Source organism: Diadema setosum, chromosome 16 (assembly GCF_964275005.1).
Source record: "Diadema setosum chromosome 16, eeDiaSeto1, whole genome shotgun sequence".
Taxonomy (NCBI): Eukaryota; Metazoa; Echinodermata; class Echinoidea; order Diadematoida; family Diadematidae; genus Diadema; species Diadema setosum.
The window spans coordinates 31,653,045-31,671,521 of NC_092700.1; the positions used below are offsets into that span (position 1 = coordinate 31,653,045).

Here is an 18,477-nt window from a genome sequence, read left to right on the forward strand (position 1 = left end):
TCAAACTTTCACTGATGTGTTCTACTAATGTTGCTGCTTTCACTCAATCCACATTGCTTTTGGGGTTTATCTTCCCTTTAATAGTAAAGTTTAGATATACAGACAGACAAGGCCTAGCTAGACCTCGAGTCAGAGCACAATATCCCATCCAAATTTGTTTGTTTCAAAAAAGATCGGTACACTGTGAAAACTACTGATTGATTACTGTATACAGATGCTTGTGGAAGCAAACAATGTCACACCATCAAAGCATTGCCCCCCCCCCCCCCCCAACTGAGTTTCAGTTGCACTTGTATTGTTGTAACAATGGATTTACACATCTCTCCACCCCCATCCCACCCCTCCCCCCACCCTTTATGGCAGGAAAGAAGTGAAAGAAGAGACGAAAGATGTAGCATGGGCGTCAGGCGTCTGATCTGCTGTGGGAGAAGGAGTCGATCAGCCTACTTATGTGCACTGCTTGTCTTGGCTGTGGTCTACTTCATATTCCAGGGTACATCTTTGAGGGTGCTGAACAACAACAACAGTGTGGAGATCAGCAAGCATGTATCGGCAAAGAAAGGTGAACTTGAGAACTTTAAATCAGCTTTTACTCAATGATAAGAAAGGAGAGTTTATATTGGCACAATTAGCTATAGACCCTAGTCAAATTATATGAATTCATTGTCGAGCGCTGAGTGGATGCACAGCACGGATCCTGACAGTTTTTTGGGGGGTGTTTTTTGTTTTTTTGTTTTTTTTTTTTTGTTTTTTGTTTGTTGTAATCGAAAGCAAAAGCTCAGAAGCTTCAAAAGTGGCTGCCCAATGTTTGCAGATCTAAGGGTAAATTTGGCCTAATTGGGTAAAAAATAGGGCAAAAGTTTTGTTATTTATTTGTTTGTTTTCTTGTCACTATCGAGCATTACATTTATGATCTGTTTAGGTTTATGGTTTTGATGGTGATTATTCAGTGAAAATAGTTTCCTTTCCATGGTGATTTCACTTCTCTCAAACTAATGTCCAATTATGGGATGAAGTCAGTATTTTTTGTTGTTTTGTGAAACATCATTGTTAGATTCAGCGTTGATATAAAGAGGTTACAAGTTGTATACACTGCAATATTGCACTTGATGGTCTAAAAGTAATCATAATGGAAGGTATACTTTACTGGAGTGCAAAGGATAGGTGTATGTCCTGTGTACTTAGGAAAATGAAAGTATATTGAACAAATGTTGGGATATAGCTGATGTGAAATTTGACACAATTTGCTGTAAATCTAATATCTGTTTCAGAAACTACACTGTAGATTGGTTCCAAATTTGGTGGAGGAAAGCAAAGGAGTTTACCATACAGATCACAATCATGCATTTATTGATTTCAGGGAGACTGCAGTGTAGACACACCAGCAATTACCACTGTACAAATTATAGATACAATGACTTCCTAATGAAATTAGAATTTTACTTACAGCTGATTCATGATAAAATTGCTGCTGCTGACATACATGAAGCAACGGCACAACTTGAAGGATCTATTTCACCTCTTATTGACTGGGTGGGACATTTTGTGCAGCCTTTCAAGGAGAAGTAGTTGATTAGCAAAACAGAGAAATATGAACAGTTTGTAGCTATATTATGTACAAATAAAGTTTTGTTGTGTATGAATCCTTATTCAAAGAAGTATGTTGTATGCACATGTATCTCTTTTAGCATTCTACAAAGTGTTTGCTGAATGAAGTGTGTGCAGAGATGTCTTTCTAAAATGTCCCCCCACCCTGTATTCCTCCTTGCAGCAGGGTCAAAGGTCACTGAAAAAAAGAGTAAACTACAGGTAATCGGGGTGCGAACCGACGATCTCATCCACTATGCACCTGACAAGGATGGACTATTCCATTGCATCGATGGGTCAGACAAGATCCCCATGGCCCAAGTAAATGATGAGTACTGTGACTGCCCCAGTGATGGCTCTGATGAGCCGGGAACCGACGCATGCCCTAATTCAAGGTGAGGATCCCTCATGTTTCATGATACCTGCACTACCCCCCCCCCCCCCCACCCCACCCCCCAATCTCCTTAAATCTCTTTTCAATGAGTTGGGGGCTCTCGACAAGAGATTCTATTCGTAGTATGTGTTAATTGCTGATTTGCATTTCCAATGAGGTCCATGACATTTGCTCCTGCGACAGTTGCTGCACGCTAAGTCAAATATAAAATCTACCTATAGACATAATCCTGGCCCAAATCATAATTCTCACATCCATTAAACCTCAAAACCCTATCACAATCCTAACCCTAACCCTAAGTCCTTGGAGAAAACAAAACCGGAACACCTGTCAAAGGAGCAAACGGTGTGTCACCCCAATGGAGCACTTTCTTTGGTTATTGGCACAAATGTCTAGGATATACATCTGCAACTGTCAATGAAAACCCACTGCCTAAAGCCTTATGCAAGGATATCTTGTTAAGAACCAGCACTAAGTTACATGGGTATATAACAACTGACTGTAACTACTTCGGCACTCTATAAATTATTTTATTTTTCATTGCTGATATCAAAAGCATCTTTCATGTGAGCCCTATTTTTTTTTTTTTTCATGTACCATTGCTTTTGTCTATTAAAGAGTTATAAAAACCCCTTAATCAGTTAATCTATGATTGATCTTTCAATTAGCAACACAGTTTAGAATATTAAGCTTAATGTTTCTTCTAATTTGGCACTTACTTCCAGATGCTGTGCAGATATAATGAATTCACAAGTTCCCTCTGAAGTTTCTCCATTTAATGATACACATTAAAATGTAAACTAACTTCTGCAGCCAAATTCCCACAAGGTTTAATGGAATAAGACACTCTGCTGTTGTTGAAATTCAGAATTGAATAATTATTGAGTGGTTTATCTTTGGCTAATGATGAGAAAATGATAAAGCTATTTGATCTTGTCTTGTCACAATAAATGGGAGCTGATAATGTTTATTTACTGATTGATCATTTGCCCAATGCCCTTGCACTTTGCCCCCTTTCTTTTACCCAGATTTTTCTGCGAGCAGGAGAACCAGTTCCTGCCGTCGGGCAAAGTCAACGATGGGATCTGTGACTGCTGCGATGGCAGCGACGAATGGCAGGCATCTCTAGCAGCAGCAAAGGTTAAAGGTCAGTGAATGTCATCCAATCAACAACACAGAGTCACTGGTGTCAGAGTGTACATAGATGGCTTGGTAGCTTGTACATGGAATGTGATATCTACACCTGGCATGAATTATATTTTTATTTGTCATACAATGTATAAAATATACACTGCACTTCTTTATTTGAGTTCAGGGTTCCATTAAAAACTAGAAATGTCGCTATAGCAACTGGTATGCCTCCACCATATCGCATGGTTCTCCCAATAAAAATGACATGTTTGTTACAATTGTGGAGAGTGTTTACTTTCCCTAAACTAGATTTCAATTGGATGGATGGCTAAATTGTTTCAGAGAGCAACCTATTTGGGAATTTTAGCATTTTCACTTGACCTGTGACCCTTGCCTTGTAACCCCATGGCCCACAATTCTTCAAATAATCACTAAACTGGTGACATCCATTTTCATGGCAATACTTTGAACAGCTAATGTCAAAATGTGGGAAAAAATTGTGACATGGCAACATCTTAACAAAACTGTGCCTATCAACTTTTGGGCACCCAGACTTAAGGTCAAAGGTCATAGGTCAAGGTCAAATACTAAAATTTCATCATTTCCCCCATATCTCTACAATGCCTGAAAGTGTTTTCATGAAAGTTAGTGTATATTTGTATTGCCAGATAGATGTTCTCTAGAGAAAGTTTTAGGTCATTGGCTGGACATGCCCAATAGCTGCACGACACAGATCTGACACACATCGGTCTGACTCGACACTTCTCAGACTGACTTGACATTTACCCAACACTGACTCAACTTGTGACCGGATATGGTATCTGACGACAAACTCGGCTCCGAGCTTAGTTCCTTCATCAGACAATCTCGCCTCATCAGATCACACCTGACACATCTGACACTGTTGTGGTACTCCAAGGAGCACAAATCAGATTCATCGGATTGTGATACAATACTGTAAAACACAATATTTTCGCGGCATGAAATTTTCGCGAATTGGAGCCAACAGTCTTTTTCGTGGCATGAAATTTTCGCGAGTTGCCTCTAACATTCAATCTGTATAATGTAGACAAGAACTTTCATGTGCATTTTGATTTTGCGAATCTAAGTTTCGAAATTCGCGAAATTAAAATGTACGGGAACATTCCTCGTTTTACAGTACACTTAGTGTTTGACCGGAAGAAAAAAAAAAAACTCTGCTTCTGACGAGTGACCAATGAGCAAAGAGCTCTGTGGAAGGGATGTATTTGACAGAGCCTCAGAGCCTCATGAGCTCAAAATGAGCTCCTCCATTTGTGAGGAAGGAAACTCATGTTGTATCTCAACTTTGGGTGATTTTGGCAGGCTTTCCCCTGAGCGACGCCATCCAGCATGCCCCGTGCGTCGACCTCTGCAGCAAGGTGGCCGACCGGCAGAGGGAAGAGAGGAGAGTGAGGCAGATCGGGTCTCGAATCAAGCAGCAGTACATCGAGAGGGCCAGGGGTCACAACTTGGATGGGGTAAATGATTGATCTTCAGCAACCAGCAGAGTCTTTAGGCAATATGCTGTTGCTGTTTCATGGATGAGATGTCTTTCTTTGTTTGCTTGCTTGTTTGTTTGTGTTTGTTTGTGTATGTGTGTGTCTGTGTGCACGCATGTCTGTGTCTATGAGGGCGCGAGTGCTGTTTTTGTTCATGTGCTGTCTATAATTCAAGATGAAAGTGTGCTTGTATGTATTTGTGTTGTGGTACTGCGTTTTTAACTATATAATTTGGAATAGCTGTCTGTATTACATTTTTCTTTGTGTGTTGTTTTATGTGTGTGTACAGTGTATTGAGCTGATTTTATGAAGTTAATGAGCAGTCTAATCATTTTGATTGAATTATTAGTAGTAGTAGTAGGAGCAGTAGTAGTAGTAGTGGTGGTGGTGGTGGTGGTGGTGGTGGTGGTAGTAGGAGTAGTAGTAGTAGTAGTAGAAAATAAAAGTACTGAGTGGTAATTGGAGTAGTAGTAAAAGAAGAAGTATTTTTAATGATTTAACACAAAAAAAAGTGCATGTGTGCTTTTGTGTTTCTATCAGTATATTCTCACCAAGAACTACTGACTGTGAATGACATTATTTTACTCTGCAGACTTATGGCAAGCAGGGTGAGTTCTACCAGCTCAGCCAGGAGTGCTACGACCACGCCGACCATTCCGCCGTCTATAAGATTTGTCCCTTTCAGCGGGTGGAGCAGACGCAGAAGGGCCACATGTTCCGGCTGGGCCAGGAAGGCGGCTGGGACCGGGCCCGCTCCGACGGCAAGCAGGTCCTGGTGATGGAGGGTGGGGACATCAGGGGCTGCACTGAGGAGCCGCGGAGAACGGAGGTTAGTAATAACAGTTTTGTTTCTTTAAAGAGAAAATCTACCCCAAAAATAGATAAACTTCAAATGAAAAGATTGGTCAAGGAATGTTTTCCAAAAGAATGTGAAATTTCAAAATGTCACATCCTCCTTTAATATTTCTTATCCAATTTTTGTCATTTTTTGTCCCCGCCGAACGAGTTCGAGCAGGGGACTATGAAACGGGCTCCGTACGTGTGTGTGTCCGTGTGTCCGTGTGTCCGTGTGTCCGTCCGTTCGTCCGTGCGTCCGTGTGTCCGTCCGTGCGTCCGTGCGTCCGTCCGTGCGTCCGTGTGTGATCAAAATGTTCAAAATGCTACTCCTTCGCCATTTCTAACCCGATTTTGATTCTGTTTGCTTTATATGATAGCACTACATGGGAGCTTTGAAACTTCTATAAAGAATTTCAGTTGTGACCTTTGACCTTGACCTTTGACCTATATTGTACATTTTGCTTCAAAATGCTACTCCTTCGCCATTTCTAACCCGATTTTGATTCCGTTTGCTTTATATGATGGCACTAGGTGAGGGCTTCAAAACTTCTACACAGAATTTTGACCTTTGACTTCTTTGACCTTTGACCTTGATTTTTTGCCTATATTGTACATTGGCTACAAAATGCTACTCCTTCGCCATTTCTAACCCGATTTCGATTCCGTTTGCTTTATATGATGGCACTAGGTGAGGGCTTCAAAACTTCTGCACAGAATTTTGACCTTTGACTTCTTTGACCTTTGACCTTGATTTTTGACCTAAATTGTACATTTTGCTACAAAATGCTACTCCTTCGCCATTTGTAACCCGATTTCAATTCCGTTTGCTTTAAGTGATGGCACTTGGTGAGGGCTTCAAAACTTCTACACAGAATTTTGACCTTTGACTTCTTTGACCTCTGACCTTGATTTTTGACCTGTATTGTACATTTTGCTATTAAATGCTACTCCTTCGCCATTTCTAACCCAATTTCGATTCCGTTTGCTTTATGTGATGGCACTAGGTGAGGGCTTCAAAACTTCTACACAGAATTTTGTCCTTTGACTTCTTTGACCTTTGACCTTGATTTTTTACCTATATTGTACATTGGCTACAAAATGCTACTCCTTCGCCATTTCTAACCCGATTTCGATTCCGTTTGCTTTATGTGATGGCACTAGGTGAGGGCTTCAAAACTTCTACATAGAATTTTGACCTTTGACTTCTTTGACCTTTGACCTTGATCTTTTTACCTATATTGTACATTTTGCTACTAAATGCTACATCCGGCGGGGACATATATTACGCACCGCGTAATTTCTACTTTTCCTTGTTTTTTTTTTGGGGGGGGGGGGGGGACATTCTATAGGGAATATTTTTCTCTTTGTTTTGAAGTTATTTATTCTGGGGGTGGATTTCTTCTTTAAATGGATAACGTATTGGCCCAAAGACTAGATGGGGACCTGGTGGTGACTCACGTCACGTCTCTGCTGGTTGCAGAGACATTGCCGTGACGTCTCTCTGGGGAACTAGCTTGGTCTCCATGGAGTTGCGGATGAGTCAAACTTGTTCAAATTTTTTTCAGAGACCATTTCTAGTCTCAAGCTGGTTTCAGAGATATCTCGGTGATATCTCCATTGTCTCTGCAGCCTTTGCAGAGCCCCATTGCGACCTACTTGCGACAATTTGGAGACATCGCAGAGGCATCTCTGCATATGAAAAGATGCCTTGGAGAAGTCGCAGCATTGTCCTTGGTGGTGGCGGTTGATGTCAGCTCAACGTTGCCTGCAACTTCTAGGTGAATAACTTGGCACCTTGTTTGGAAACGTTTCATACGTCGCACTGGAGTCATCTTCATCGTGATAATGCCAGCCACTTTTTCTTTTCTTTTTTTTTTTTTTGCGAGTTGCATGAGTCGCTGCATCATCCTTTTGCACTTTGAAGTCAGTCTGTTTAGGATATGAGATTGAAAATCCTGTTCTAAAATTTAAAGTTGTGTAGGTTTTCCTTGTTGATCTTGATTGAAAAAGAATGTAAGTACATTCACTGCTGTAGGTGTGTTTATTCATTCATATCCCTCATTTATCTTCTTTTTCTTTTCCTTCTTCCTCTTTCTCTTAGATTGAATTCTCCTGTGGCCTGACCAACACAGTGGTTTCACTGAAGGAGGAAGAGAAGTGTGTTTACATCGTAGAATTTCTGACACCGGCCGCCTGCTAGTGTGAACACGTCTCCCCCAGCTTTGTGAGCGAATCTCTGTTGTGTTCTAAATTGTGATGACAGATGCTAGCACAAACGATGGCAGTCGAAGCATATTGTGGATTATATGTTGGGCTGATGGCCAGAGCAGTGGCAATGGGCTTGTTATGAAAATGCACCGATCTCTGAGCTTCTGTAGAAGTAATAATCTTTAGCACGTGACACAGCTGCATCGCGGTGTACTTGCAATGACCCTCTTGAAGAAGCTAAGGGACCCTACCAGAAACAAAGCCCCATTTCCTTTCAGGAGGATGCAAAGCAAGACTAATTATGAGGTATCTCTAGCTAGATCATAAACGCTTCATCATTTTTGAACAAACGCGGCATATTCGTGCATCTGGCTGTGAATGAAAAGACTGTTGCATCTGGTGAATGAAACACTTTTTTTTCTGTACACGCAGAATTCCATTAATATTATTGCCCTAGTGCCAATAGATGTTTGTCATGTGTCAGTGCATATAAAGAAGACTCATGTGTATGTAACTGAGGTGGGAAAAGAAATTTGGAAGCATGTTACATAGTGTCTGCATTGAAGAAGGAAGCCAAAAAGTAATTGCCAAGTACCCCAGTGGAGACAGCCAGTGACAACACAGAGACTCCAAATTGCAACTGAAATAAATTCTAATTAGCCAAAGGTTGGAATGATAAATAAATCTGGCCTTCAAACACTTTAGTGGCTTGAACACCATCATTCACGCCATTTCAGTGGTTATGTCATGTGGACCTAATTCCACGAGATAGGAAATGTAACTTTTCCCTTTACAGTGTGTATGGGACAGCTTGGTGATGAATAGTCTTGGTTTTTAGACCCGCTCATTTCAACTCCGTGAGGCAGAATGATCAGGAATGAGGTGCGTTCTGGCTTAAGCTGTGTTACAGCCTTTATATAGGCAGATATAGATTTCAAATAAACTCTTCCAATTCAGTTGGAAACTTTTATGCTCTTTCTTTTTTCAACAGAGAAACAAGTTTGTCTTTAGCCTTGTGTTGCTATTTATGTATATCTGTTGATATTGAAGTATGATATATTGAGTATATTTCATATTTTTACAGAGTTTACCCCCTTTGATGAGCTTCAGGGTTGGCGGAATGAAATGACCTATTTATAGGATATAGGTACCTTACAATAAGGGTGGCATGAAGAATTTTACATAGTTTTGGTGTAAGACTAGTTGAGAAATTGCATAAGAATATGGACATCATTACAGTACTATAATGAATACATGTGTAATTTTTTTACAGTTGTTTTAATCATAGATTAGGTGAAATGTGTTAATATGCCTTTGTCAAGAATGACTGTGACTTCCTTCTAGAGCTACTGATATATTAATCAATATTTCGGTCTAAATCTGACATGTCTTTGGAACTTACTGCTTGAATTGTCTATACATCGTGTATTATGTTTTAATCACTTGGTCAATACCACTGATCTCGTGGCATTTATGGTAAAAGTGTTGTAGAATTGTGATAATGTGTTTCTGACCAGATACAGAATGAAACAGGCATAATTAGGTAGACTTACATGATGTTGTATAGGCCTATGCTATATAATTTGTAAATTCAGACTTGTGGGATGATTTTGCAAGTGGTAAAAATTATCAAGAACCACAGTGTAGGCAGTAAAGGAATCTAAAGTGTTATTTGAATTTAAGAAGCAAAGTTTGTGATTTCCACTGTTGGAGATGACATACAGCATGTTTTTTGTTACCATAGGCAGCATTTTTACATAAGTTGTTAATTTGACAAATTATCAGTTGATTCATAGATTTTGCAGAAATGAAAGCAGCGAAATATACCACGTACTGTAAAAGTGGAGATTTTTGCAGTGTTGAAATTTTTGGCCATTTCGCGTAACCAGAAACTAGTACGAAAATAATAGCACACGAAAATTTGTGCTTGCCGTATGTTCCAGTAGTTGATGTCTTGATTCTGCAGAGTTGAAAACTCATCTCATCCACCCGAACGAGCGCAAAAATATCCACTTTTACAGTATATCATAAAGTATACCCAAGCAGGTAACAGAGTTGCCAGTGTCTTGCTGTGTATGACTGTTCCTGTCTTCAAACAGTCCACAAGAATGTTGTAACTCTTCCATTTACCGTAATACTTAGCAGGTTACCTGCCTCGTCACACACCATAAAAGCCACATATTATTTTTTGCAGGCGTTAATTTTTTTCTGTGACATAGAACTTGTGACACATATTTTGAGAGTGGTAAAATTTACGTAAGGCAAGAATGTTCCAGTACTGCTATTTACTGATCTTGCGTATTTTTAATGTAGGGAGCTCCTATGTACATGTGCTCTCATGTGTTAATTGGTTATAAAGATTTGACGGGGTGCTATATACACACTTGCCCCTTGCCCCGAGCTACTAAAATCACCATAGGGCAAGTAATATTAATGGGTACAATAGGCCTGTTGCCCAAATGTCCAGTTGAAGAAATGTCTGGTTTAAAGGCCTGATTTTACAGTTATGAATTTGTGGGTATCAAATTACGAGCCAGATTCATAGAAAAATAGAAACCTCCTGGAAATGTATGGTCTATTTAGTACATTATTTGTCAAGTTGTTGCAAGAGGTTTTCAGCATGTTATGAAGTACATGTATCACTTTCTCATCGAAATGATATTGCTGTTGTTATATATTATGTAAAGCAAAAATCTCTGTATATGGGACCATGAGTGCTAAGGTTTAGCTTGAAAAGATAGTGGTATATGTTTAATGTGCATGAAGACTATTACCACAGCATTGTAGTGATGAATAGGAAAACTTAAATTCTGTTGCTGAATGTTGAAATGTTCTTTTGTATTTTGTTACATTTTTAAATAATTCCTTTTGACTCAAAGGAAAACAAGTCTTTCCTTTGTAATCATAGATTGTGAGGACGCAGAGAAAATTATAAAGATATTTTTGCGGGTTTAAGATTTCGTGCTTGCCAGAAGTAGCGTAAAAACATGTAAACTAATAATGTACCACATAAAGTACAGTATTTTTAGCAGACAGTAGGCAAGTCCTTCTGGCAAAGTGATATTGATAAATGGCTGATGCTTGAATACTTGAGTCCTTGCTTTATTTTGCCAAAGCTATCATTCTTTCTTTCTTTTTTGTTCCATTTCCTTCAGATTTTTCCTGCATAATTTTGGCTTTGAAAGGGACAGTGATTTGCTAGTTACAACTGATTTGAAAAAAAGGGGGGGGGGGGAAGGAAGAAGCAAAAACAAAAAGCAACAAGAGATGGAGATTCAGGATATCTTATGTCACACAATTTTTGTCTGCTCTTATGGTAATCAATGTCATGCTGCCATTTTCTTACTTATTTTTCTGTGCCAGTCTTGTATTCTAATTGTATAATCTATAAGATTGCATATTATAGTACTCTAAAGAAAAAGATTTTTTTTTTTTTTAAAAGAGAAAAGGTTATACAGAATTTGAATAAACTTTTTGTGCCTTTGATAGACTACAAGGTAAGTTTCTGTTCCATTCCACTTTCTGTATACGGTAAAGCTAGATATTATCGTGGCATGAAATATTTGTTAATTGTTATTGCCATTCAGTGCATATAATGTCGTCTAGAACTTTCACGTGCATTTTAATTTCACGAATCTTGGCTTTCACGATATTCATGAATTTGAAATACACGCGTACATTTCTGGTTTTACAGTAGTCTATGACCCAGATGACAGCCACTTTCTCAGTCCTGTTTATAGCAATATGTATTATGTACAAAGTCAGTAGCATTTTAGGGTGGTGGTTCGTAGAGGATTAAAAGCGCTTGCCAAATTTTGAAGCCAGATTGCCTCCCAGTTCTGCTTTGAAACATGCCCTGAATATTGTATTATACCAAGTATTTGGATTTTGGCGAGACACTATGATTTTGTTCAGCGGAAAAACTCTGTTATGGATGATCAACGAAGACTGTTGAGTCCAAAACTCGCCATCGGTTGTACGGTTTCGTAACTTATTCATCATGTACTTTATTGAGTGCGATAGTAATTTTTAGAACCTCAGAATACCTGTTCATATGGCTCTCCCACGTCATGAGCCAGTACCAGAAAAAACAAACAAACAAACAAACAATCAAATTGCATTGAGCAGAAGAGCAACAGAGTTCTGTGTATGTATTATGGCAGGTCTCGACATTAGTAGTGGCCCGGTGGCCTGGGGCCACTATATTATATTGATGTAGGGCCACCAAAGGGCCATCAAATTTTTCATTTGGTGTCCTGGTCGGGCAACTAAGATTCAAAATGGATTGTACTTTTGCTTTTATTTCAACCCACTACATAGACCTTTCTTGGGCCACCAAAATTTCAGACTTAAAGATCTTAGTGGCCCAAATGGGCCACCAGACAAAAAGGTTGGGTGTCGAGCCCTTGTTATGGTATTTCTGATGCAGGCAGTATTTGAGTACAAATGTAGATGATTTAATTTCAGCCAGAGATCACTAAGGAAATATCCATATTCATATCGTGAATATTTTGATAATGTGGATACGTGCATCCCACATGCTGAGAAAGAAATGCTTGATAAACCGTTTTTAGGCATTTCTTATACAGGTTGTATTTATAAAAGTGGATATACCAGAAAAAGGAGTATTTGATGCATCACGCATTACCCCGGGGTACCACATTGTGTAGCGCCACCTCACATCCACTCGAGGACAGCCGCAGAGAAATGCATGCACTGTGTGTGCGTGTACATAGTCGTTCCCATGCCACTGCATGTTATACTATGCATGCATGGCACGCTGTGCTAGCAGTAGCGCATGCTTCAGTGCAGTGCAGTGGCTAGCGCGCGCTACCTCCAGCACCAGAATAATTTCCACTTTTTGGCGACCCAGGGTACAACCCTTGTAAAAAAAAAAAATAATTCAACCAAATGGCTGATTTTTATTTGGTACCCTGGGATACCATTTATGTCATCATTTTACAGCACTGCTTTGGATATTCCCATCACACATGATGAGAGAGACACACGCATGATTGATAAAACTGGAGTTATTCTTCTGTCTCTGCTACAAGCAGTTGTAATTGTGTGGATTTATCAGGGTAAGAGTGCTCCAAAGAAATTGTCAGTATCATAAAAGACATGGTAATGTATTTTTTTTTTTTTTTTGTATTGCACTGGTTAAAGGCCATCCTCATTGTTCCTTTGTAAAATTTTGATACTGCAATTAAAGACAATAGTCAAATCATCTTCGCAGTCGTGACCCAAGTGTGACTTGATATTGCATGAGTTGTCAAAGCAGTTATTTCTTGCCTGATCGCCCATTTTGACTTTTCTTTTGAAACGAACATTCCTATTTCTTATAGAAAGTAGAAGCTTCGTTAAACCATGTGTGTTGTTGTTGTTGTTGTTGTTGTTTTTGGCACATGCTTATAGTGATGTATGGGAGATGGGTAAAAAGTCCTTTTCAGGGAGGGGGGCATTATTTTCTCCAAGTCATTCCTATTTCCAGCATTTTAGGGTTGGCAAGTATGTACATGCCACATGCACATATTATCATAGACACTCGTCATTAGATTTTAGTTGACCACATCATAACTCCCTCAGCACCCATGACCAGAAGTTTGTTGGGGTGCCATGCTGGACTGGACAGTCGGGGTCCCTCCGCTGTTCTTGATTCTCCGTGAGATGCAGTGCAGAGGTAGTTGACCATAATGCAATTACGTGTATGTCGGTGAGAATTTGTGAAGTGTAGGGATAGATTCACAGTGTAGTGTTCTGCAGGCATCGGGCACCAGGAAGTTGCAATGTGCTGGTGGGGTGATGCTGTAAATATAGCTACTATTGTACCATGAAAACTTCCAAGTTAAACAGGGCCACTGGGCTAAAGATGTCTTTTTGTTCAGATGTTTTTGCTCTAAAAATGCATGCCAAAGAATTACCTACAGCATGGTTGTGATTTTTTGTGAAGAAAAACACAAAGAAATGGTCTACAGCATTCTCAGAATTTATCAATTTCGTGCCTGACTTTAGCCTGTTTGTGAATTTTAATGGTATGCATATGTTTAATGCTTATCGGTTCCAAATCATGTGTTCACTGTATCGATAATACTGTGGTAAAGCATTGGCTACACACATGCGTGGTGGTTGCAACTGGGTGCATGCACAGGGGCCAGCGATATATCGCCCCATGCTACATCGACTGAGCAGCGAAATGCATTGTTACAGAGCATTAACAGGGCAAAAAATTGGGCAAATGTTGCACTTTTGTGGAGTCAGTAAGAATTTGTCTATGAGATGAAAATAATTTTGGAGTTGTCATGTGTATTGAGACGAGTGCAAACAAAACAAAAATGAGATGGTCCTGTCCAGGGATACCCCAGGAGCAGAAAACTGTTCTCAAAGAACATGATTAGACAAATCCATCAACCCGCTGAGGACGAGTCCCGAGTATACTCAGGCAGGGGTCTATGGGAAATGCATGTTGCACCAAAATCAGTCCGTCCTCAACGGGTTAACAGAACAGATGACAACGTTCTTGCAAAGGAACTCGCAGAATGCTCAAACGAAAATTTGTGAAATTCTCCCCTCAAAAGATCACATGAAGAGCTTGATCACAAAAATGGGTGACATTTTCAAACATTTTGAAGTTAGTCCATCATTGGATAGAGCAAACTATAACCTTTGCAGCAATACCTCACTTGTTACAATTACAAGAAATTCTTGAAGTTGTATTAAGAATATCCCATTTCTTTTATTTTCTGCATTTTTTCAGCAGCTTAAATTGTGAATAGCCTACATTTACAAGAATGGCATTAACTCACTTTGCAATCAAACTATTCATATCTCTCTCGACTTTGTCTTTGCACTTTATGTAATATTGAGCCTATAAGGGAGGCCTACTGTAGATGCCATATATCTAGTGAGTCTAATCTTCAAATCTAGACTTCTCACCAATTTCTCGAGTGGTTAAAATTTGTGATCGTCGAGTACAGTTATTAATGAACGGAGAAATGTGTGCGTGCACCTTGCATTCACGTTGGGATCAGAGTTATCATTTTTTTCTTTTTGCACGTTGTTATACTGTATTCGCAAATAGCATCTGACTTGTGAAAGTATGAGAAAAATAAGAACCTCACAAAATATATGCCATATACGGTATTATATATGTTCCTTAACCCTAAAAAGACTGGGGGGGGGCCTAAAAGGCCCCCCCCCCCTCGACATTTCGCGCGATTACTCTGCAACACGCAATGCTCTCGCCGCGATGCTCTATGACTTTTTTCTTTCGAGTTTCCCGCACATTTTGACACCAAATTTGCGACGCCCGGGGGTACGGTTCTGAAGTTACATAACTTTTTGAACATGCACGTGAGGCCGAAAATGGCTCAAAAATGTGATTTTGTGTACAAAGTCAATGCAAATTGAGTTTTTTCACATGGCTCATATAAATATGCTTATTTTTACTCTCAATGGCTAAAATTAATTTCTTTTAGGAGTATTATGCTTCAAAAAGTGTCTGCCACAAATTTTTTTAAAAAAACAAAAACAAAAGGTCAAAAAAACAAAGAAATACATAAGAAATTCATAAAACAATAAAATAGATAAGAAATTAATTTTGATACCGAATTTTTTTTCAAGTACATTTGCTAAGAATGCCACTAAGAATAATTAGACCAAAAGTGAGCACTTTTGGAGCTTTATTTACTGATTTCGATCAAAGAGTCCGATTTCTCGCATAAATTAGCATAATTAATCAAAAGAAAATAAAAGAAGACTAATTTGTAAAATTTGAATATACGATCTTGTAGATTACATCGCACACTACCATTGTGCAAATTTTCGCGGCGATCGCGCGATCCACGGCCGAGATCTTAAGGGGTGGCCCTTTAGGCCCCCCCCCCCCCCCCAGTCTTTCGAGCTACCAAAATAGCCCAGTCTTTTTAGGGTTAACCCTCCAGTATTCACATGTACAACATCACCTTGGTAATTCCACCACACACAGAACTGCAAAAGAGGAAATTTTCACACACTTATGTGCAACATGCATCTAGCATGAAAAATATTTTGATTCCATGGAAATAGAAGCATGCAAAATTCATCTTACCTGGCTGAACATGAAAAAAAGAAACAACAACAACTCACATTAAAATTTCCACTATTAGAGTAATCGTTTCAAATGAACAAGACACACAAAGCAATCCGAACGTCATCTTTTGTATTTTTTTGGTCAATATTTGTAAGTTTATTTCCATTCATATGAAGTAATTTACAATCCAGTTATAATATGGAGAAGATGGTTCACTTACTGTACGCACTATATCTCTGATTGCCCCTTTGCATTACAATCCTCTTTTATCAACTATATCTGGCATGTATATACTTATTATACATAAGATTGAATAACTTCGCTCTTGACAGGTACAAACAACAGTACGTCCAGTGAGAATGATATGGCGTTAAGTTGCCACTAAAGCCATAGTGTTCGAGGCAACGTAACTCCCTTATTCTCACTTGACGAGTAGTAGTCGTACAGACTAAATAAAATATAACAAAACGGGACCACTACGTTCTCTGTATGAATTAGGTGACGACGGAGCGAAATGTGAAGAAACATTTTCAGACTCGCGGTCTAAAGCCTGATGGCAGAAATTGACAGCTTCCCTCTCTAAATAAATACACAAGAGACACCGCTATATTCATCCATAATGTACAAAATTGTTGTAATTGCTGCTTTGTAATTTACAGATTTTAGTTGTTGTTGTTTTCTTCCTCTCTCTTTTTCTATGTACAATACATCATATATATAGACTATTATTACCATTGCTTGGCTATTCCCTGACCCAGCTAGATCTTCGGCTTGATTTTCTTCCTTGAATATCTGATTCGGACTATCATTTGGACCTTGGGTCAGAGTCAGAAATATTCTAATTTTGAGAGACTTTTAAGGAGAGCTGTCGGGAAAACTGACGGAACATGCCACCACCAAGAGTCGAGTCACAGCTGATGAAGATCAAAATCATGACCCAATTTTCACGCTCCGTCACAAGTGATTATTTTCTTCTTGACCAAATTAATTCCAACTAGGAAGTATATTGATATGAATCAACTTCTTCATATTACTATACATGATATAACTCTATAACCTCTTGATGTGCTTAGACTGACAGCCAGGAAAGTCCAAAGAGAAAGAAAAGTTAATATGTCTCATACAGGTATTTTTAAAGATAATTTTCATCTAGAAAAAACTACCGGTACATACTTTCAAAAGTTGTAGACTTTACTTTCCCGCCATGTGTGATACAACCACGCAAGTCAATAAAGGACTTGAAATATTGCTGTTTCTCTATTCTATTTTTTTTGTTGTCATTTTTGGGTTTGTATCTTCCACCAAAAAAAGAGAAAAATATCCAAGTTTGTAATTCATGTTAAAAGTATAAGAAAGAAAGCAAAAGCAAGAATAAAATTTCAAGTAATTTGTCACATTCATTTGTAATTCAGACCATTTTTTACCATGACTGAGAAGGGGAGTTGTACTGTTGAAACCACGACTCTGGAATTTACTTCTGTTGTGAAGAAATCAAACTTTTCTTCAACCCAGTCTTTCAGTTATTCAAGTGGCTTTGAAGAATGTAGCATACGATATACACAGATTTGAATAAAACTTTAAATTTTCAGAGACCAAGTTACTGAAAGCATCATTTCACCACGTGTGCAAAAGCAGATTTTCAAACTTTCAAATATGGTGCCCCCATCCTCAAATATGCTCGCCCATGTTAATCTCTTGTTTCAGATATCAAGTAGTGTATTGGCACCATTGCAAATTCCCATCAAATCTGTTTTACTGGGGAACTGTTCATCCTGCATGATTGATGAATCTGAGTCACATCTACATTTTTCTTTTTCCTTGCTTGGAATGCCTTTGAGTTTCCTAAAAGAAGTTAGTGAATGGCTGATCTCAGCAAGGACAAAGCATGTCCATGCATTTTCTGCCTGCTGCCGACAATTTTGATTGCGACTACAGGCAACAAGCAACATTCAAAAAAGTGTAGGTGCCTTGTAAAGTTGACTGACCAGTATTGTCCAGCTAATATTAATTTGATCCACAGAAGCTACACCATACAAATTTTATAATGACTGACATTTTACTACTTTTTTTTTTTAGTCCACTCTATGGAGAAGACACAATTACTCCTGTCAAGCCAAACATTCTTTTGATTTCATTGATTTTCTTACTTTCTGCCAAAAATTAAAGAAGAAATCAAAATTATGGATAAAGACACAAATCAGCCATAACATCACTTGGGAAGAGATAAGGGGTGAAAAACCAAAAGCAAAAACTGGGCTGCAACAGAGGAACATTTCACATATATCAGAACTCATGAATAAGTAAAATCAAATCATATATTTTTATGAATAAATAATAGGAGCATACTATGTAAAAATCTGAAATAAGTAATGATGCAACATATGTAAGGATGTAAGACTCACTTGTAATATTTCATACAAACTTACAATCATAGAGAGCAAAAATGAGATAAAACTTGGCAAATTCACACAAAATTTGCTTTAAGCATTACCAAATTAGATGAGTACTTACAGTTTCATTGGACATTGACACTGATAAACACATATTTAGGTTAAAGATAAGTCTTATGAGCGTATACATTCTCTTTATTACACAGTAAAACTGAATTTAAAAAAAGTATTGTCTCTGTCAAAAAAAAAAAGTGTATACAGGTAGGGAAGGATACTGTTTTCAAGGGAAAGGTTTCTTTTGTGTGTGAATAAACTCTCCAGACGGACGGTTCTGCACACAGC

The 18,477-nt window shown here is 38.6% G+C and overlaps 1 protein-coding gene across 1 annotated transcript; it reads left to right on the forward strand.

The window, feature by feature from the left end:
* Nucleotides 1–369: 369 nt before the first annotated feature.
* On the forward strand, nucleotides 370–9,182 carry LOC140239991 (uncharacterized). The gene is made up of 6 exons (XM_072319800.1): nucleotides 370–562; nucleotides 1,772–1,982; nucleotides 3,010–3,128; nucleotides 4,457–4,611; nucleotides 5,225–5,461; nucleotides 7,571–9,182. Exons 1-6 carry the CDS (start codon nucleotides 397–399, stop codon nucleotides 7,667–7,669), a joined length of 987 nt encoding a protein of 328 aa, XP_072175901.1. The 5' UTR covers nucleotides 370–396; the 3' UTR covers nucleotides 7,670–9,182.
* The last annotated feature ends 9,295 nt before the right edge of the window (nucleotides 9,183–18,477 follow it).